This window comes from Lepidochelys kempii, chromosome 8 (assembly GCF_965140265.1).
Source record: "Lepidochelys kempii isolate rLepKem1 chromosome 8, rLepKem1.hap2, whole genome shotgun sequence".
In the NCBI taxonomy this organism is placed as follows: domain Eukaryota; kingdom Metazoa; phylum Chordata; order Testudines; family Cheloniidae; genus Lepidochelys; species Lepidochelys kempii.
In genome coordinates this window covers 21,315,445-21,336,837 of record NC_133263.1, presented here as the reverse complement: position 1 = coordinate 21,336,837, position 21,393 = coordinate 21,315,445, and the positions used below count along the sequence as shown (strand labels likewise).

The 21,393-nt window shown below is 44.2% G+C and overlaps 2 protein-coding genes across 3 annotated transcripts in view; both read left to right on the top strand.

The window, feature by feature from the left end:
- Positions 1-21,393, top strand: part of UBTD2 (ubiquitin domain containing 2) — a 116,856-nt gene that overhangs the window by 34,243 nt on the left and 61,220 nt on the right. Inside the window, exon 1 of one of the 2 annotated variants that reach the window (XM_073355813.1) lies at positions 8,653-8,704. The exons of the other annotated variant lie outside the window; for it this stretch is intronic. The gene's annotated coding sequence lies outside the window, so the exon portion shown is untranslated. Of the gene's footprint in view, positions 1-8,652; positions 8,705-21,393 lie in introns of those variants that run through there. 2 annotated transcript variants of the gene reach the window in all.
- Positions 1,580-3,563, top strand: LOC140916504 (uncharacterized). Its single transcript, XM_073358162.1, has 2 exons — positions 1,580-2,298; positions 2,963-3,563. Exons 1-2 carry the CDS (start codon positions 1,773-1,775, stop codon positions 3,070-3,072), a joined length of 636 nt encoding a protein of 211 aa, XP_073214263.1. The 5' UTR covers positions 1,580-1,772; the 3' UTR covers positions 3,073-3,563.

The window sequence follows — 21,393 nt, the reverse complement described above, 5'->3', positions numbered from 1 at the left end:
TACTCTGCTGTTAGATGTCTGATTTTATTGTAGAGTAACAGGCCAGTACAGCAGGTTCGAGTTCATTTTTATGAAAAAAAAAAATTAGTTTGCTATTTTCTAATTTTTCTCTCAGTGGATGTGATTGTTAGAAGATGGTGTTGGTCGACTTGATATTTACTTGGAGTTAGCTCAGGGCAAACACATGCATACCCAGGTATAAAGTTTCAGGCTTATTAGTTGAATATCTAGTCCAGAAATGTTTGACAAGGAGAATAAAGCAAACTGCTGACCTGTCTCTCCCCTCTTTCCCTGTATCATTATCTTTGATTTAAGTCACCATTTTATGATGGAGATCAGCCTGGTGGTAGTTTCATTTGTGAGCACTCCAATTTGTGAATGTTAAAATAAAATCATAAATGTTCTTTTTGTATCTTGCTATCTGAACTACTTGGAGACGCAATAGCAAAGCTAATGAACTTCTATATTTACACTCTTTAGTGTCAACTACAACTTGTTTTTTAAAGTGACTTTTTCCCTATATAGTAATTTTAAAAGAAGAAGAAATTTAAGTTCTTGAGTTTAAATTCCACCTCCTTCAGGAAAGGAGTCAAAAAGGTGGTGGTCAATATTGTAGGGAAGAAAAGTACTCCTACAGGACAGGCTTCATGACTATAGACATTTAGGTTCCCAGTCCTGAGTGGAGCTTTGAGTGATATTGCAGTGCCAAAATCTGTTAGCATTTCGCATCTTAAACTGATAATACTCAAAGTCAGTGCTAGAGTTCGCTTTCTGTCCCTAATTCACTGTTGTGCCAAGGTTCTATATAACAGGGCCTTTGTTGATAGGTAAAATTGGAGAGACTTTACTGCCCACCATTGGGAGATGGGTGATGGATTATTTCACAGAAAGAAATCTGACATTTGAGGAGTGCAGGGAATACATTTTCCTGTCACTATATATTCTATATGCAGTCTTTTTTGTAACCACAGGAATCAGCATAGTTGCATGCACACACAGCTGCTGTGTTTGATCTCACAGGGACAGAAAAGTTTTTCAGAAATTACCGGGGTATAGTGATAAGAAAAATGAGAGGAGTAGGTTTGAGCAAGACACTCGTGTAAAAATGTCGATGAAATAAGCCAGGAGTATGTACAAATTATTTCTATTAGTGATTTAACTGAGCATAAAACAGTAATTAAATCATAAAATACTGGCTTGCAAAATGAGGAGAGAACTCTGTTAATGCCTAGAAACATAGAATTTCAGTCAGATGTCTGTCTCAAGGAACAAGAGAAGAGATAAATAAGCACACTTACTTTCAACTGAGCAATTGTTTTTCAGTTTCCTGTAAGGCATGAGTGGATCTCCATTTCCAGCTATAAAACTAAGGGCTTGGCTACACTTGCGAGTTACAGCGCACTAAAGGAGCTCTGGGTGCACTAGCTCACTACCCGTCCACACTGGCAGGGCATGTAGAGCGCACTGACTCAGCGGCTGGTCCGCTCCTGGTACTCCACCTCGGTGAGTGGAGTAACGTTTTGTGCGCCCCCACTGGAGTGCCGCGGCACCAGTGTGGACGCCCTGGTCGGTTAGTGCGCGCTGATCAGCCTCCAGAAGTGTCCCACAATGCCTGTTCTAGCCACTCTGGTCATCACTTTGAACTCTACTGCCCTGCCCTCAGGTGACCAACCGTCAGACCCGCCCTTTAAATTCTCTGGGAATTTTGAAAATCCCCTTCCTGTTTGCTCAGCCAGGCATGGAGTGCTCTCAGCGAATCATTCCAGGTGACCATGCCTCCACGAGCCAGGCGATCCCCAGTATGGAGCAATGGCAAGGTGCTGGACCTAATCAGTGATTGGGGGGAGAAAGCTGTCCAGTCCCAGCTGTGCTCCAGCTGTAGGAATTACAATACCTTCGCGCAGATATCAAGGGACCTGATAGAAAGGGGCCATGACAAGGGTGCGCTGCAGTGCAGGATTAAAGTGAAGGAGCTGCAGAATGCCGACCGCAAAGTCCACGAGGCAAGCAGCCACTCCGGTGCTGCCCCTACCACTTGCCATTTCTACAAAGAGCTGGACGCGATAGTTGGGGCCGACTCCACCTCCACTCTGAGGACCACCATGGACACTTCAAAGCCCAGTTCATCAAGGGAGGAGGAGGAGCAGCAGCAAAGCGGAAACGAGGGTGATGAGGCAGAGGAAGACACCCCGGAATCCCTAGATGCATGCAGCCAGGAGCTGTTCTCAAGCCAGGAGGAAGGTAGCAAGTTGCGGCGGCCAGTGCTTGGGGAAGGACAAACACCAGAGGAGGTTCCCGGTAAGCGGCTTTTATTTTGGGAAGGAAGTCATTCGGTGCAGGCCCTTGGGGTGTAGAGGTTTAGGGCTGCGTGCATGCCTAGATGCGGAATAGGGCATTGATGTGCTCTCTCACATCGTGGTAATCCGCCTCCGTGATCTCTTCAAAGTCTAATCCAGAACTTGGGCAATGCACTTGTGCAGGTTTCTTGGGAGAGCCACTGTGTTCCTTGTCCCAGTAAGGCTAACTTGTCCGCGCCACTGTGCCTTGAGGGGCAGGGGGACCATTGCTGTACACAGGCAAGCTGCATACGGGCCAGGGCAGAATCCACATTGCAGTAGAATACCCTCCCTTACTTCCCAGTTCACACTCAGCAGCAAGATATCTTCCAGGACGAACTCCAGTGGAAGATACGGGGACAGTGTTCAGGATAGGGGCCCCCTGCCACTGTTGATTCTCCCCAAGGCACAGAAACCCAGAGGACAGTACAGCCATGAAACAAGCAGTCACGCTTGACCCTGTGCTTACTCACCATTTTGGGGCTCCTGTGGATTATGTGCTCTCGCTTTGGGATGGGCAAATTATGCTGTTGTGTAGATTGCTTGCCCTTAAGTATGGGGAAATCATTGCTCTGTCTGGTTTGAACAATGCTACCTCTGTTAAGTGTTGCATTTTGCCTTTACAGATGCAACCTTGGGATCTCAGCCATCTGTGTTATCACCGGCTGAAAGACTCCAAAGAATCAGAAAGAGGCCAGGTAGAAGCAAGGAAGACATGTTGCATGAAGTAATGTAGCATTCAAGTAATGAAAATCAAAAAGTGCAGGAGTGGCAGGACAGTGAAAGGAGGATCCACTAGCAGAATGAGGGGTGCCGGCACAGAAGTGCGGTGCTCCGGCAGCAAAGCACGGATCGGCTGATAAGCATAATGGAGCACCAGGCAGACTCGATCCAGGCACTTGTAGCCATGTAGGCAGAGCACTACCGTGCCCAAACCCCCCTTCAGTCCTTGTCCCAAAACTCTTTCCCTTGTGCCCCCATTTCACCTCCAACCCACTTTCCCCAACATCTGGGTTCTTACCGTCACCAGCTGCCTCCAACACCTGTAGCTTCACCTCCCAGCCCTGAAAACTACCACCCTTACCCTCTGCACTCAACCCCCATCACCATGCAGTATAGCCATCCTGAAGTGCAGCACTCATTGCACAGCACTCCAGACAGGAAGGCTGAGTATGATAACAGGACATACGCAAATCTGTGATTGTGCCATTCCCCTCCCCACCCCACCCCCTTGCCCTTTCTGTTTCCCAAGCAGTTGTTTCTTTTCAATAAATGAATTTTCTTTTCAATAAATGGACTTTTTTGGCTTTGAAAACATTCTTTATTATTGCATAAAGTAAAAGATACCTTAGCCCAGGAAAGAAGCAGGTGCTGCAAGTCAGCATAGCAAACACAGATTCCTACTAACATTGGAACCACTGCACTTCACTCCCTTGCAGGGCACCAGACATTCCTGGTGGCTTTCAGCCTCAAATTGCTCCCTCAAGGCATCCCTAGTCCTTGCAGCCCCACACTGGGCCCTTCTAATAGCCCTGCCCTCTGGCTGTTCATATTCAGCCTCTAGGTGTTGAACTGCCAAGTTCCATGCCTGAGTGAATCGTTCACCCTTCCCTTCACAAATGTTATGGAGGGTACAGCACACAGATATAACCGTGGGATGCTGTCATTGGCCAGGTCCAGTTTCCCATACAGAGAGCACCAGCGGCCCTTTAAACAGCCAAAAGCACGCTCCACAGTCATTCTGCACCAGCTCAGCCTGTTGTTGAACCGTTCCTTGCTGCTGTCAAGGCTCCCTGTGTAGGGTTTCATGAGCCACGGCATTAATGGGTAATCGGGGTCCCCAAGGATCACAATGGGCATTTCTACTTCCCCTATAGTGGTGATCTGATCTGGGAAAAAAGTCCCGGCTTGCAGTTTCCTGAACAGGCCAGTGTTCTGAAAGATGCGTACGTCATGCACCTTTTCGGGCCAGCCTGCGTTAATGTCAGTGAAACGCCCACGGTGATCCACAAGCACCTGGAGAACCATAGAGAAATACCCCTTCCGATTAATGTACTCGGAGGCTAGGTGGGCTGGTGCCAGAATTGGAATATGTGTGCCATCTATCGCCCTTCCGCTGTTAGGGAAACCCATTTGTGCAAAGCCATCCACAATGTCATGCACGTTACCCAGAGTCATGGTTCTTCTGAGCAGGATGCGATTAATGGCCCTGCAAACCTGCATCAACACGATTCCAACGGTCGACTTTCCCACTCCAAACTGGTTAGCGACCGATCAGTAGCTGTCTGGAGTTGCCAACTCCCAGATTGCAATAACCACCCGCTTCTCCGCCATCAGGGCAACTCTCCGTGTTGTGTCCTTGCACCATAGGGTGGGGGCAAGCTCCTCATAGTCCCATCAAAGTGGCTTTTCTCATCCAAAAGTTCTGCAGCCATTGCTCGTCATCCCAGACTTGCATGACGATGTGATCCCACTGTTCAGTGCTTGTTTTCCGACCCCAAAAGTGGCGTTACACGCTGATGAGCATGTCGGTGAATGCTACAAGCAAACTCGTGTCGTGTTACTCGAGTCGATATCGTCGGAGCCCTCACTGTCACTTTGGATCGTAAGGAATAATTCGACTGCCAACCGTGACGTGCTGGCGAGACTCATCAGCATATTCCTCAGCAGTTCGGGCTCCGTTCCCGCAGACCGAAAGGGAAGACAGCACGTGCAGTACAAAAAACGTGGAAAGATGGCGCCAAATGCGGACGGAAGCACAGGGATTGTTGGGATGCGAACCGATGCATCGCAGGGTGTTGGGACAGGACCCAGAATGCCCTGTACTCCCCACCCCCTTCCCACAAGCCACAGCACCAGAACGGGAAGAGGTGCTCTGTGGGATAGCTGCCTGTAATGCACTGCTCCTAATACTGCTGCAAGTGCCGCAAATGTGGCCACGCCAGGGCGCTTGTTCCTGTCAGTGTAGACAGACTGCAGAGCTTTCCCTGCTGCGTTCTCCGAAGGCGGGTTTAACTCAAAGCACTCTACATCTGTAAGTGTAGCCATGCTCTTAATCATTAAAGATACTGCATAGTGAATTTGTCAGGTAAAAACCCTAGTTCAAGCTTTTTCCAATCTTTTAATTAACTGAGGAGCTTAAGTAGCTGAAGCAGGTTATTAACTGCATTTGGTTAATTGGCTGATGTGAGACTTGATCCCTGCTAATAACTATGCCTGTAGGATAAACTCAAGGTGTGGCATTAGCTGAAGTTACCCAGCTTCATCATTTCCCATCGTAGAACAATTGTTAGCTATGAGGTTTGCAAGTTTATTTTTGTACATTTCTTTATGGAACTCATGCCCCTCTCATGCTAAAAATGTTAGTGGCTTCGCAATGAATACTTGAGCTAGAACATCACATTCTTTAAATGCAGTAAATAGGGACCTTGGTCTTGTGATTCATATCATATCACTGTATGTTTGTCCAGTGTAAATGTCATACTTCTATGAAAAGTTACCACCATTACCATAATCTGCTCTGCATGGTTCTACATATTGAGATCAGTACAAAACTGAAGCTAGTGCGGAATCAGCCGCGTTTATTAAGCAATTTCACATTAGGAGCACATTATGTTAGTACTGTTGGAGCTGTGCTTGCTGAAAAGAGCTTTCCAGCTAGAATTCAAGACCTCAGCATTGACCTATAAAACCCTAAATTGTTTGGGAGCTGGTTAGCTAAGAGTCTCTGCTATCCTGCCATGGTTTAGATCAGCAGAGGCACTCAAGCTGGAATCCCTTCAGTATGAGAAATGGATCTGCCAGCAGGATGTTCTCTGTGAATGGGTCGCTTGACTCCCCACCTTGCCTTTTAACCTTCTCTCCCTTCTCTTCTGTGTTCCCCCCATTCCCCGATTTTCATGGAAAAGAGAGCTGAAGATTATAAAGGTTTGGGTTTATTTTGTTGGTTTTGGTCTAAGGAGTCATCTTCATGAAACTTTGTCGTCTTCAGTCTTTAAAAGTTGTCTCATATCTCTGTTATATGTATTGTATTGGTGTCCTTATTTGTGTACTGGCTTCAGGCATGAGTTCTTGAATTACATGGGAAAGTCAGTGGCAGTTCTTTAAAAGAAAAAATATTTCACTAAATGCACTCTTCTATTTATAAAGTATATTGCTTTCATTTTTAAAATGGAAAAGGTGTCTGCACAGTGTGCTGGATATTATAACTACTCAATTTGTGGCAAAATATAGACCTGATGTACACCAGATGTCCCTGCCTATCAGTTCACAGAATTCCTGTTGACCTTCTGTGGTGCGTTTGAGAATCTGAGATAGCTGGTTGCTCAACTATTATGCTGCCATTATAAGTTTCGGTCAACATAAAAGCAAAGTTTTCTTTATAAGACTTCCAGCTTAGTTTAATCTTATTTTGATCTTGCTGCAAGCACACAAATTGGTGGTTGTTAGCATTTCGATGCAGGGGAAACACTTTGAACATCTTGAATTGTAAGTTATTTTTAACGAGATATGTTTTATTTCAGCTTCCAGTAAATGTCAATTATTTTTTCTTTAAATCCTTTCCCTTGTACCTCATAAAAATGATTGTTGTGCTACAATTAAAATCCTGGGCCAGCACAGCATTCATTTGCAGCAGGAAGCGGATGGTCTGATTCATGACTTCAGAACTACACTATCTGAACTAGCAGACGAAGACCAGTTTATGCTGTTGACTTTGAATAGCAAGCAGGTAGTAGCATAATTGTCAGCATAAGATTCACTAATCAGTGGAACTGTGTACTCTGCAACTCCATCTGATACGTCTAACGCTTCTCTGTTAACTGAATCCATGAGACGATATAAAAGGCATTTAATGCTGTTTTTAAAAAAAAATGTTTTCTTGATGAAACTGCTGAATTACATTCTTGGCGAGGGACTCAAAGCAATACACAGTTTTTAAGTAATCTCCATGCAAGCTTTCTCTTGCATTCCTGAAGAGGTTACTAATTATACTGAATGAATTGTCCTAGGTACTGTGTGGTGTTTTCCCCCTTGAAAGAACCTGCATTGATGCCAGCATATTCATTTTCAGCTGTGATCCTAAATTTAAATCCATCCCTCCAGAGGTAAAAATGTGCATTTTGCTGTCAAGCTCAAACAGTGGTGGTAATCACATTCAATAGGAGCATGTGCTTGCTATTGACCTCAAAAGAAGACTTCCACTTCAGGATTTTAAGTGGTTCAAGTAAAGGTTTTGAGGCTTCAGCTACATGTCTTTATGTCTGTCCTAGCATTCCTCAAAGGCCTTGTCTGCTGTAGCATTTTCCCAGTGTCAGTCTAGCATGTGCACAGATCTACCAGTGCTGGCAACTTTATAAGCTCTAGTATAGGTGGTATTAAATGACACAGCTGAAAATGCCTACACCAAATCTGTCATGGCGCTTACACTATATCACTGGTGCAGCTGCACTAATGGTTGAAGAAATGCTGAAAATAGTGTGTCCATACAGGCTAGTGTTGCTACACAGACAATATAGCTGGGAAGGCAAGGGTTTCTTACAAGTTTAATATGGTTCCTACACTGCTGATGAGAGGATGCTGGAGTAGGATACATATAATTCTCTTCCCCATCAGGGCTGAGAACATGCCTGCTAAGTTGGCAGCAGTGTGTCAGACTAAGGAGCAGAGGAGTTGGCTGTCAACCCTGAACTTGATGTAGTGAGTCTGCAAGATGTCCCGCTCCCTTAGGAGTTGCAATCTTTCAGAAGAAAGGAATTGAACTTCGTATTGCGAGTTCTGTTAAGAAGATTAGAGATGTCTTGTTCATTGTGCTGCCATTAGACAGGCAGCCAAGCAGGCAGGCCTGGAAAAAACCCCTAATACTTAAGTTTACAAATTAATAATAAGTAGACTCACCCCCTGGAAAACATGGTATTGGTATTTCCTGATACTAATTCAATAGTTTCTATCCGAGCCACTTGGCTTTTGAGCTCCTCCCTTGATTTGACCCATAGAATGGAGAATTGTGCCCTTTGATATTTTTTTTATTGGCCTGTTGTAATAAATTGATTCAGGGCATTTATAAAGTTCACGTTATTTGTCTTTAACAACTGAGTACTTACTTTTGTGATGTCTTGGAACCACAAGCGTTATTGTTGTCATAAAAATCTGGATGGGTAGATCATACTGACTCTTGCCATTTTTATGGATAGCTGTCTTGCTTCCTCTTGAGAGGTGGGCTTTTGTGTTATAAAATTGATATTGCTTCCAAATGTGAGTCCAATATTACAAGCAGCTTTTCATGCTCTATACCCCTCACTTGCTGCCTTATTTCTTTGGCAGATCATCACAAGGAGACTATAATGGTGGTGAAGGATGAAGATTAAAATGTAATTACCGGTAACTCTTGAGTCAGTTTCCTCTCTTTGCCACCCCACTTTTATGCACCCCCCTCTTCCCTTGTGCTTTATTTCTCATGCTGTGAAGGAAACCTTCAAACTGATTATGCAGTGATTTAGGGCCTTGTGTGTGGAAAGGAGGAATGGAGAGGAAGACAGTGGTGCATGCTTATTTGACTTTTAGTTGTCTCCAGCAGCTAAGAATTACCAATATAATTTATTTTTTTTTTATTCACCAACTAGCAACAACTGTTGCAGTACATTGCAGTCACTGTACCTTTAAGCGGGAAAAGTCCAGATAAACACTGAGAGTCCTTATCCTTCCCTCCTGCTTCCATAGTGATGCTTGCTTGGCTTTGTGCCCTAGTTCTGAGAACAGGTGAGCACTGTCTTTCTGATTGCACAGTGCCATTTGCCACGCTGGCTGACAGCATATGGATGCCACAGATGGTTGATTTCCCTTTTCTGTGGAGACTACGCACATCATTTAACACTGGTACATGCAATGTTTGGCAATCTAATCTTGTAGGGAGTGCAAACCTTGATTCAAGTGCATAGTCCATTGTCTTCTACTGTGTCTATCTCATTGACCCGCTTTAAAAAAAAAATAAAATAAAAAAAAATCATTTCTGGTACTTGCTGAGCTTGTTGTGCGTGGTTCCCCTTTTTGAGGTTTATTACTCTGAAACATTTCTCCCTGTGATTTCATTTCCTGGAGTACTCACTTTTACAACTCATCCCATCCTGTCATTTGTCTTTATACTGTGTGCCTTACATTTTATTGCAAATTAATTTGAATGGGTCACTCAAGATGCCATCAGAGAATGCTATCTTGCTTACCTTCTTTGTTCCCTTGCCCCCCACCCAGCCTCCACGCACACAGACCTATACTTAGCTTCTAAATTCATATACTGGTTAGTCCATGAGTCGATATAACATCTGAAACATAGTGACCTCAGTAGAAAGTCTCTTGGTATGTACATATATTTTCTCCTCCCAGGGAGCCTGTGGGAAGAGAACATCTCATTGAGTCTCATAGGGTATGTCTATACTGCAATTAAAAACCTGCGGCTGGCTCGTGCCAGCTGACTCAGACTCGCGGGGTTTGGGCTAAGGGACTGTTTAATTGTGGTGTAGACATTCAGGCCCAGGATCTAAGACCCTGCGAGGTGGGAGGGTCCCAGAGCTCAGGCTGCATCCTGAGCCCGAATGTCTACACCACAATAAACAGTCCCTTTGCCCGAGCCCTGCGAACTCAAGTCAACTGGCAGCTGTGATTTTTTCAGTGTAGATCTATCCATAGGCTATCTACTGTTGATCTTACATAGTAACTCTTGGCCCTTGGTAAAAACAAAATTTCATTAGAACAGTTAAGATTGAGAGAGCTTCAGTGGTATCCAGTTTACGTCTTCCACCCTAAACACTGTAGTTGTTTACAACAATTCAGTCCTTTTAAAAAAAAAAAAGAAAAAAGAAAAAAAGGCAACTAATGTTGGAATAAACGAACAGCTGAGGTTTTCAGCCAGTTCTCCACTTCTGTGAGATCTTTCTCTGTACACTATCCCCTCAAGTAGTAAAGCTGTTGACCTAATGTAGTAGGGTTGCCAATTTTCTACTCACACACAACCAAACACCCTTGCCCCGCTCCTCTGAGGCCCTGCCCCTGCTCGTTCTATTCCCCACTCCCTCTGTCACTTGCTCTCCCCACCCTCACTCACTCGCTCATTTTCACCAGGCTGGCTCAGGGGGCTGGCGTGCAGGAGGATGTGAGGGTTCCGGCAGGGGGTGCGGATCCTGGGGTGGGGCCAGAAATGAGGAGTTCAGAGTGTGGGAGGGGGCTCTGGGCTGAGGCGGTGGGTTAGGATTGAAGAGGGGGTAAGGGCTCTGGCTGGGGGTGTGGCTCTGGGGTTGGACCAGGGCTGAGGGGTTTGGGGTGCAGGAGGCTGGGACTGAGGGGTTGGAGGGTGGGAGGGGGATCAGGGCAGGGGGTTGGGGCATGGGGGTGGGAGTGAGGGCTCTGGCTGGGGGTGCAGGTGCTGGGGTGGGGAACCTTTTTTTCTGTTACGGGCCATAGACCCACAGAGAGAAAATCAATCGTGGGCCACTCACCCGCCCGGGGGATGCGTGGAGGCTTGGGGCTCCCCTTCACAGTGGGGCGAGCAAGTGGTCGCAGCTCCAGCCCGATGTGGGGGATGGAGGCTTCGGGCTCCCCGCCACAAGGGGTGAGCAGGCCCCCTCCCCCGCAAAGGGGCAAGCAGGCGCTCGTGGCTCCAGCCCCATGGAGGGGGCGGGGCTCAGAGGCTCAGTGCTTCCCCCTGCAACAGGGCAAGCAGGCGCTCAAAGCTCCAGCACCGTGGGGGGGGGGGGGGGGAGGGCAGAGGCTCAGGGCTCTGCCTCCCCCTTCCTTGCAATGGGGCAAGCTAGCGCTTGTGGCTCGAGCTCTGCCAGGGGGTGCCGCAGGCTGAATGAAATTAACCACAGATCTGGGCCATAGGTTCCCCACTCCTGTCTTAGCTGTAGGAGCTGAGGGGGGACATGCCAGTGGCTTCCCGGGAGCCGCTGGTGCGGAGGTTAGCAGGGAGCCTACCATCCCCGCTGCACAGCGCCACCAAGTGGACAATCAGCAGCCCGGTCAGTGGTGCTGACCAGAGCTGCCAGGATCTCTTTTCGACCGGGTGTTCCGGTTGAAAACTGGACACCTGGTCACCTTATGAAGTAGGGAAAAAAAATTTTTACATTTCTCAATTATTTTGTTCTTGTGAACCAAATTTCTATAGTGAGTCTTGGTGGTTGGTTTTTCAACTATAGTGGTGTAATTCATTTATTAATAGTGTTGAAACTGAGGATGATATGAGAAAATGGGCAGAATTAGTAGTAGCCCAGATGATATATCAAATCTTACAAAATATGTAAGGGAAATAAGGGGCACAAATACTTCTAAAATAAGTCTGTCTTTATTCCAACTCTATTCAGTGGCAAAGAAAAAATTTCTTTGAGATTATTTCTTGTTGAAATCTGGGAATAATAAATTCAGTTTTCTAAAAGGGCTTTGAGTTGGTAATTGCTCCTCAATTTAACAGGAAGAGAATTTTGTATTCAAATAACATTCTTGATCATTATTTATATTCATAATTGTTTCAAATTTGTATTTAATGCAAAGTTAGCCTGTTCTGACTTATCTCCCTTCTTGAAGCTAATATTTTTTTCTGTCTTTCAACTTACTTATCCCCAGAGAGGATGCAGTGATTATTTCACCAATTATACTTGGGTGTGTACAGTTTAAGCAACTGAACTTAGTTTTCTCTGCCAAACCCTCCCCACTAGCTCCATTCTCCATTGCTATCAAGTTCCATGCCATGAAATCCAGCTTTACAAATGTATTCCACTCTCTTCTATACAGCCAGGCAGTCATTGGATCTTGTCCCTTCCTCCTTTAGAACACTGATTAAGATCTGTTCCCCTCCTTCCCATTTCAGTTGCTTATAACCTTGTGTTTCTTGGTCATCTTCTGTCTTAACAACTGTAATGTTCTTCTGTCGGGGTCTCCCTGCATCTCCCCACCAGTCCATCCAAAATGCTGCTTCAAAACCCTGCACTCTCCCAACAGTTGTAACTGTTTGTTTGTCCCTGTGTCACTCTTTCTCCCCGCCCACCGACCACCTTTTCATACATATGCTACCTTAATATACTGCTTCTGTGAAGCCTCCTTTGACGTTCTTTGAAGTATATATATTGCACCCAGGAGAAAAAAAAATAATTTTGACTTTGTGAATTCAAGCACTCAAGTTACAAATACCAGGATTTTTATTTAATTCAGTGCTCAGGATGCATGGTACTCAGGGAGTGAATAGCATTGGGTATTGAATGAATCTGTTTGTATGACCCCTGCCTAAATTGTTCTGGAAGTTGGAAGGGGTGTGTGAAGTGAATGAGGCAGGGGACTGCAGGAAGAAGACGGATGGTCTCATAGGTAAGGCAGTTGAATGCACCCTGGGAATTGATTCTATCCCTGCCTCTGTCTCAGAGTTTTTATATGGTTCTGGGCAAGTCACCTAAATCAAAAAATTCATTCATGTTCCTCATTGTCTGGGTACCCAGCTCAAGACCCCTGCAATCTGATTTGTAGAATTGCTGAGTGCTCTCAACTACAAGTGAGGTCAGTGGGAGATTTGCTTTGAACATGTAACGTGCAATAAAATGCCAAGTACTGTGAGGAAAAATTAGGTCATGCGCTTCTCAGATTGGGCATCAAGAATATCTGACACTTGTCAATTTTGGCGTTAATCTCTGTGCCTCTATTCCCGAGGTATAAAATAGGGATAGTACAGCCTCACCTCATGGAGGTGGTGTGAAGATAAATTCCTTAATATTTGTAAAGAACTAAGATACTACTATCTGAGCATTACAGAAAAACCCAGGATAAAAATTATCAACTCTTATTCAGTGTAGGGTCTGATGATGTGAAGTAAATAAGGCAGTCACATAGTGTTGAGGATAAAAAGATATATTGAATAGCTATCCATTCAGTGGGGATTGTCCAATCAGTGCATGGGACAAAGGGAAGGGTCTTGTCAAAAAAAATTATGTCATCAAATAATTAGAGGCTATCCTAATTCGTGTGCACCAGGGCCCCAGACTATGATTGTACCGTCAACCTTACTTCTGGCATTTCCTAACTGTTAAGTGTTTAACTTTGAAACCTTAATGCTCTTTTCATGTGGGTTTTGTTTGTAATTTTATAGGTTTTTAAAAAAGCAACATGAAAAACAGGTGTGTTTTTTCAGGAGAACAGCAAAAGGCATGTGACACCAGGGCAGCCATCCCCCCCTTATCAAATTTCAAGTTCCTGTTGCAAAGAAAGGAGTCACTAGGCTAAGCTTCTCAGTGGACAATTTTAAGAATATTTTAATCTAGGCAAAAATATTTTTCCCTAACCTCATTATAATAAATGACCAAACTGTTTCTGCTGAAATGTTCTGGAAGAAATTAGCCTGAGGCAGACACTGAGCATGGTTAAAATAACCCAGCTGGTTAAAATTTGGCAAAATTATAAGCAATTGAAGATGGGGTGGTGGTATGGAATATGTTGTGCAGCCCTTAACTAAGGGTTTGCAACTTGTGCTGCTTCTAATGATGAAAATCAATATATTTTGCACATATCTTAAGACACTCCCTCCACTGAAAAATTGCTCCTCTTTTTCTTCAATAGTCTGTTTTCATTATTTGATTGGACATTAAGTTCTTGGGGCAGACACATTATCTTATTTGATTGTAAGGTGTCTCACAACTCTGGTACTCTACAAGTAAAGTTGGCAGTTGGAGTTGAATTTCTGTCATTGATAATGGGATAACAGTATTCAAAATAATGAGACTTTTTTTTTTTTTGGTCAATATTAATCAGTTGCTTCCCCTTATCTGGGGAGGAGAATTACTAGATCACATTGAAATTGACTTAGCAAGCATGATCCTAATAGAATGAAACAACTTTACTCATATAATTTGTGAAATTCACTTAAGAAACGGAGGTGACCATTTTGGGCTTTAGTCTGGATGGATTTATTCAAAAGTCCATAGTCAATAGTGCAGACAGCTGCACTGAATAAATCAAATTGATGACAAGTGAGGAAAAAAACTTCATGATAGTCTGCAGAGGGTTGGAAACATGTTGTCCACCTGAAAAATAAGGTTTCATAACTTGCCCAAAGCAAAGATTTAATGAAGCAGTTGCAGTCTTCTGAAGGATCCGCCACTGTACAAAATGTAAAGCAAACTAGATGGACCACATTTGTTCTGTGGTGGTTAATCCTACTTATGGGACTGTTTGTCTGATGCATACGCTTTCAGTGTGTTCATGTTGGAGATCATTTTCTTTGAGTCCAATGGATTAATATTTATACTTGAAAAACATTTTTTTGTTGAGAAGGGTTCACATTTTTGGTTTTGTGTGTGTGCATGCGCATGCAGATGTGGAAGAGAATATTCTAGTAGTTGTATGACTTTTTAGCCAGAAGACGTGGAGGAAGAGATTAACATTTCACATCTGCAATTGTCAGATATACCTACTATAAATCTTTACTTACATCCCCCACTAGTCAGCATTCTAGATTCACCAACATCTGTCTTGCTGTTTTTCACCTCATGCTGTTTTCTGAACCTGGGAAATTCACAGCAGTCCTGGTAATTAGCTAGAAAAGACAATAAGTTTTGATGGATTTTCTATTAGGAAAATATCCTAAATGAGACTTTAGTGGCTTTAATATTGTGTGTGTGGAATGTGAGAGGGTGGTGGGGGGTGGTTCTCAGGGGCCCTGTGATTCATGCTCTAATTGCAACATGAAACCTGGGTTTGATTCTTGTGGGAGAGGTGCATCTTGAAATGGAACTACTGAAGAGAGAATAGGCTAATCCCCGGAGGGTAAGGAACACTTTTCATGTGTTTGCAGTGACTCCTCACACTGTTCTAGGAACAGCATTGACAGGGTTGAAGGGGAGTCCCATCTGGTCGGCCTCCACTGAAAGAAGGCTTCTGTGACAAGGGGTCTCTGGGGGAAAGGGAGAGGTATCTGCTAGCCATGAGAGAGAAGATATTTCATTCTTGAAACTGCAGTGCTATACAAATAATATATTGACTTTATAAATGTCTTTGCACAGCAGCCTGTATCTTGACCAATACTTGTAAATTTGACCTCTTCACCCTGAACTTATATTAAAGCTGGACAAACTTTTTAAAGTAAGATGCAGAAATAGACAATCTGTTCGATATATTGAAACCCAGTCACTTCTACTGCTAGACTTCAGCCTCCCTGTTTGACACCTTTAACCAGACCTAACTTCAACATAAAAATGAAATAAGCCATGAAATTAGTAATCACTGGCTAGATCATGTTGTTTATTGTGTTGTGGTAGCTGTATTGGTCCTAGGATATGAGAGACAAGGTGGGTGAGATAATCTTTTATTAGACCAACTTCTATTGATGGAAGAGACAGAGACAAGTGAACTCTGGGTTGCTCAAAAGCTTGTCTCCGTCTCTTCTGCCAACAAAAGTTGGTCTAATAAAATATCTTTACCACTTTGTCTCTAGCTATATCATGACTGTTCTACCCACATAGGAAGGACTGGGCTATCTTGCCAGGACGGAATTGTTCTAGAATGGCAGAAATTACAGATCTTCCATGCTATCCTCCTCATCTAGAGCAGACCAGTTTTGGGGCCAAGGAAAGTGGGGGAGAGAACTGATGTGAGCATAGGAGAGGGGAAGAGATTGCCTATTCCAGTGCTGTAATACACTGTTGGATTGTTTGCAGAAAAGACTCAGTATTTGTAGAAAAAGCACTGTTAAAGAGTTGCAGGAAGTTATAACCCACTTTCATAATTAATGTTTGGGGGAGGAGGGAGAAGATCCTGTGGGATGAATTAGCATTTCTTGGGTTTATATGCAAACAAAGATTAGGCTAGCTAATGTTAAAGCAAATATCCACTGACCCAAACTGCCTTTTCCATGCCAGAGGTAAGATTCCATTTAGAATCTGGTGCTCTGGCCATTTGTTTAAAAATGACACGTTTCATTGGTCTTTTAAGTTTATGTGGTGAGACACATTTTCATACGTTGTCTGCAAACGACTTTTCAGGAAACAATTTAAGTTTTAACAAGCTTGTTTTTAGCATTTCAGAATCTGCTGCCTAACTAACACACACATCTGTTTGGTCTGAACTGCATGTGTCACCATTGTTCCAGATTTCAGAGTAGCAGCCGTGTTAGTCTGTATTCGCAAGGACTCCTTTTCATTGTTCCAGACTGAGCCACTGTTAGTTTTTAGCTGCATATGCTCAACAAAGACTTGGAACATTATTATCTTGGCTTTGCCAGCAAACTCAGTGTCTGTTTTGTAAACAGTTATGTTTGCTGTTCTAAAATCTGGTAGATAGCACTTTTAAAGCAAATGGCACTAGTCCCATGTTAACTAAAAGCAATAAATGTATGTGGTCAATTAAACTTCTGAAAGAATATCAGTTTTGCAATGACAACACAGCCTGTATGCTGAGCTACTTTGGCTTTCTGGTGGTTTCATTCTTGTCGTTCTTTAGTTTGTCGTTATCTGACTTAGTCACAACTCAAACATTTCCCTTGTTTTTTTTTTTTAATCTGAAGAACGTGTGCTGTACCTACATATAATATGAAAAGTCACCTTGCTGTCTGAAATTCGTGTAAATGTTTCATTTTAATGAATTAACATTCCCAGATCCTAAAACATGAATGCTACTTTGAATTCATGTTTAAAAGAGGTGGTATATTGGCTGTGTAAAGTCAAACTGTAAAGCTGCCCCCGCTTCCACCCCACATCCACTCCACTCCTTCCCCATAGTCTCCACCCTGCCCCACCTCTTTCCACCCCCAACTCTGCCCCCACTCCACTCCTTCCCCTGAGCCACGTCCCGGGGAACTGCAGCAGGGGTCGGGTGCAGCCTGCACTCACCGGGTGGTGGGAAGTGTAGAGACCTGGCCCCAACCTGTTCCGTGCCTCCGGTGAGTGCTGAGGGGCTGTTCCCCCCGCCCACAAGTCCCAAGGCTGGGAGCCAGGGGAACAGAGCAGAGCCGGCTGAGGCTGGGTCACTCCACTTCCTGCTGCTCTGTGAGTGCGGAGTCCTGCAATCACCAGACGTGAGGAAGTGGAGTGACCCGGCCCCGACCCGCTCCGGTCCTCTGGCTCATGCCCCTGCCCCCAAGCTTGCTCCTGCCCCCACAGACCTTGGGCACATGCCTCCGCCCCCGCGGGGGTGCTGCATAGGGCACCACTATGTCTAGGGACAGTCCTGTCTGTGGTGAAGGGAATTAAGGAAGGAAGGGACATGCCTGGAATAAAACAGCCACTCTTTGAAAATATAACTGATACCAGAAACTAAGATTTTCAATTTGTTTGAAGCTTTAGTGAAAGTTGTGATTTCATGTCATTGGGAGTAAGATTATTTCATGTTTTCCTAATCTTTCATAATCTGGTAAATTGTTCCTATTCTTTGCAGTACAGTAGAACCTTAGTGGGTCCCCTGTTAAAAATGTCTTCGTTGTAGCTAATTGTAGCTGTGTATGTGAAAGGGAGGGGTTATGGAGAATATTCTGATTTAAACTGCTGATCTAAAATGTGTGGAATAAAGTTGAGAGGGACATGGGTTTTGTTTTGCTTGTGCCATCATCTTTGCCAAAATGAGCAGAGTATGGGAAGAAAGGAATGTCACTCACCTCACCCCTTGTAAATGTAGATTTGTAGAACGTTAAATATAAACATTTCTCCTGTTCCATCAGTGCGTTGAGATTTTTAAGGACTAATAATTAGCAGCTCAATTAAACAGAAACTGTATTCGCTGGACCTCAGTGGCACAGCAGCTGCAGTCTTATTTTGATCAGAGACAATTTGTCTTCTGTATTGCAGAGGTGGGGTGACGGATTAGGTCTTTTACTGCCTCCCTAACCAGACAGTGATGTTTGTGATTCTTCCACAGTACTGGAAATGTAAAGGCTCCTTCACTAAGAACATGTCAAGGGAATCTTCCCACCATATGATATGCTGGTCTCCTAGACTGATTGACAGACTAGGGTTGAGGTGCAGGGCTGAGGCCGGGAATGAGAGGTTCAGGGTGTCACAAACATCCTTACATTTGGCTGAAGGACATTTGTTTCCCCTGTAAACACTGAACTACATACTCAGTCTTGTGATATTTGACCAGGGTAGACGTTCTTGTTTTTTTTCATTGCTTTCCCATGCTGCTGTCAGGGGAAATGACCCATTTTGACAAGGCTGCTACTGCCAGTGATGGATTCAAATGCCACTGTTTGTATTAAACTTTTACTGCAAACTTTTCTCCCTCTCATGAGATAGTTTCCATCATGCCCCTGCCCTCTCTACAGTTCAGAAGATGTTTTACCAAAAAAGAAAAAAAATGAAAAAAATCCAAGATCAGTACAAGGTTTCACAGTTGTGCAGTTTGTACACAAGGCAAAAGTTCCAAAACAACTTTTGGGCTTCCCAAAATTTTAATATATTATGAAATATTTAGAAAAAAACCAGTTAGTCCTGAGGATTTGTATGGTCCCAATCAAATACTCAAGGAGCTGACTGAGGAGATAGCTGAGCCATTAAAGGTTATCTTGAAAAGTCATGGAAGATGGGAGAGATTCCAGAATACTGGAAAAGGGCAAGTATAGTGCCCATCTATAAAAAGGGAAATAAGGACAACCCGGGGAATTACAGACCAATCAGCTTAACTTCTGTACCCGGAAAGATAATGGAACAAATAATCAATCAATTTGCAAACACCTAGAAGACAGTAAGTTGATAAGTAAAAGTCAGCATGGATTTGTCAAGAACAAATCATGTCAAACCAACCTGATAGCTTTCTTTGACATGGTAACAAGCCTTGTGGATAGGGGGGAAGCGGTAGATGTGGTATATCTTGACTTCAGTAAACCTCTTGATACTGTCTCATATGATCTCATAAACAAACTAAGGAAATGCAACCTAGGTGGAACTACTATAAGGTGGCTGTATAACTGGTTGTAAAACGTTTCCCAGAGAGCAGTGTTCAGTGGTTCACAGTCATGCTGGAAGGGCATAATGAGTGGGGTCTCACAGGGTCCAGTTCTGTTCAATATCTTCATCAGTGATTTAGATAAAGGCATAGAGTACACTTAAAAAGTTTGCAGATGATACCAAGCTGGGAGGGGTTGCAAATGCTTTGGAGGATAGGATTATAATTCAAAATTATCTGGACAAACTAGAGAAATGGTCTGAAGTAAATAGGATGAAATTCAATAAAGTCAAATGCAAAGTACTCCACTTTTGAAGGAACAATCAGTTGCACACATACAAAATGGGGAATGACTACTTAGGAAGGAGTTCTGTGAAAGGGATCTGGAGGTCATAGTGGATCACAAGCTAAATATGAGTCAACAGTGTAACGCTGTTGCAAAAAAAGCAAACATCATTCTGGGATGCATTAGCAGGAGAGTTGTAAGAAAGACACGAGGAGTAATTCTTCCGCTCTACTCCGCGCTGATTAGGCCTCAACTGGACTATTGTATCCAATTCTAGGCGCCACATTTCAGGAAAGATGTGTACAAATTGGAGAAAGTCCAGAGAAGAGCAACAAAAATGATTAAAGGTCTAGAAAACATGATTTGTGAGGGAAGATTGAAAAAATTAGGTTAGTTTAGTCTGGAGAAGAGAAGACTGAGAGGGGACATAAGTTTTCAAGTACATAAAAGGTTGTTACAAGGAGGAGGGAAAGAAATTGTTGTTCTTCAACTCTGAGCATAGGACAAGAAGCAATGGGCTTAAATTGCAGCAAGGGAGGTTTAGGTTGGACATTAGGAAAAACTTTCTTACTGTCAGAGTGGTTGAGCACTGGAATAAATTGCCTAGGGAGGTTGTGGAATCTCCATCATTGGAGATTTTTAAGAGCAGGTTAGACAAACATCTGTCAGGGATGGGCTAGTTCAGTGGTTTTCAAACTGCAGGTCGCTACCCAGTACTGAGTCACGGAATGTAAGGCATTCGGTCACTGTGTTTCTGGTCAGCGCCGCCAACCAGGCCATTAAAAGTCCCGTCGGCAGTGCTGCCTGGATAAGGCAGGCTAGTCCCTACCTGTTCTGACACCACGCTGCACCGCAGAAGTGGCCAGCAGCAGGTCCGGCTCCTAGGCAGTGGGGCCACTGGGCTCCGCATGCTGCCCCCATCCAGAGCACTGGCTCTCCACTCCCACTGGCCGGGAACCAGCCAATCGGAGCAGGGGGGTGCAGTGCCTTCAGGAGAGAGCTGCGCGGAGCCGCTTGTGCACCTCTGCTTAGGAGCCAGACCTGCTGCTGACCGCTTCCGGGGCACAGTGCAGTCCATGGTGCCAGGACAGGCAGGAAGCCTGCCTTAGCACTGCTGCTGACCGGGAGCTGCCTGAGGTAAACCCGTGCCCCAATCCCCTGCCTCAGCCCTGAGGCCCCCCCCCCCAAACCTGGAGCCCCTCCTGTACCCCAAACCCGTTATCCCTGACCCCACCCCAGATCCTGCACCCACAGCCCTGATCCCCTCCCGCATCCTGAACCCCTCATTCCCGGCCTCACCCCCTCACCTCAACCCTGTGCCCCAGCCCTGAGCCCCTCTCAAACCCCTCAGTCCCAGCTCTGTTGGGTCGTGGGCATCAAAAGTTTTCTTCAACTGGGTCGCCAGAAAAAAGTTTGAAAACCACTGGTCTAGATAATAGTTAGTCCTGCCATGAGGTCAGGCCTCTCAAGGTCCCTTCCAGTCCTGTGATTCTATGAATCATTGTAGTATCTGAGTGCCTAGGAAGATAGGGAAACTTTTAGGCTTCCAAAATAAACAGGGTTCTTTAATGTTATCTTAAGGATGATTCTGCTGGGCCAATTGCTAACAAACCCAAAGTGATAATTTCTTTGATCACCAGCACACGATTACATAATGGGTGGTTCTTCATAATGCTTAAAAACTGAACAAGTAGGCCTAATAGTATGGCAAGAAACCTTTATAGTTCCTTTTTAGCAGTCTCTGTGTTAAATGAATATTGCTATAATTAAAGTGACGCAAATTCTCAAATATTTCATGTAAATGAAGTATCCACTACGGGAAACCTTGTAAAGTTACAATATATTCTTTAGAGATTTCTGTGTCTGCACTAA

Bases quoted from the DNA above. Each gene is read 5' to 3' on its own strand.
- LOC140916504 (XM_073358162.1), top strand. From the start codon at position 1,773: ATGCCTCCACGAGCCAGGCGATCCCCAGTATGGAGCAATGGCAAGGTG. The intron at 2,299-2,962 runs GTAAGCGGCTTT...TTGCCTTTACAG, and splicing joins AACACCAGAGGAGGTTCCCG to ATGCAACCTTGGGATCTCAG.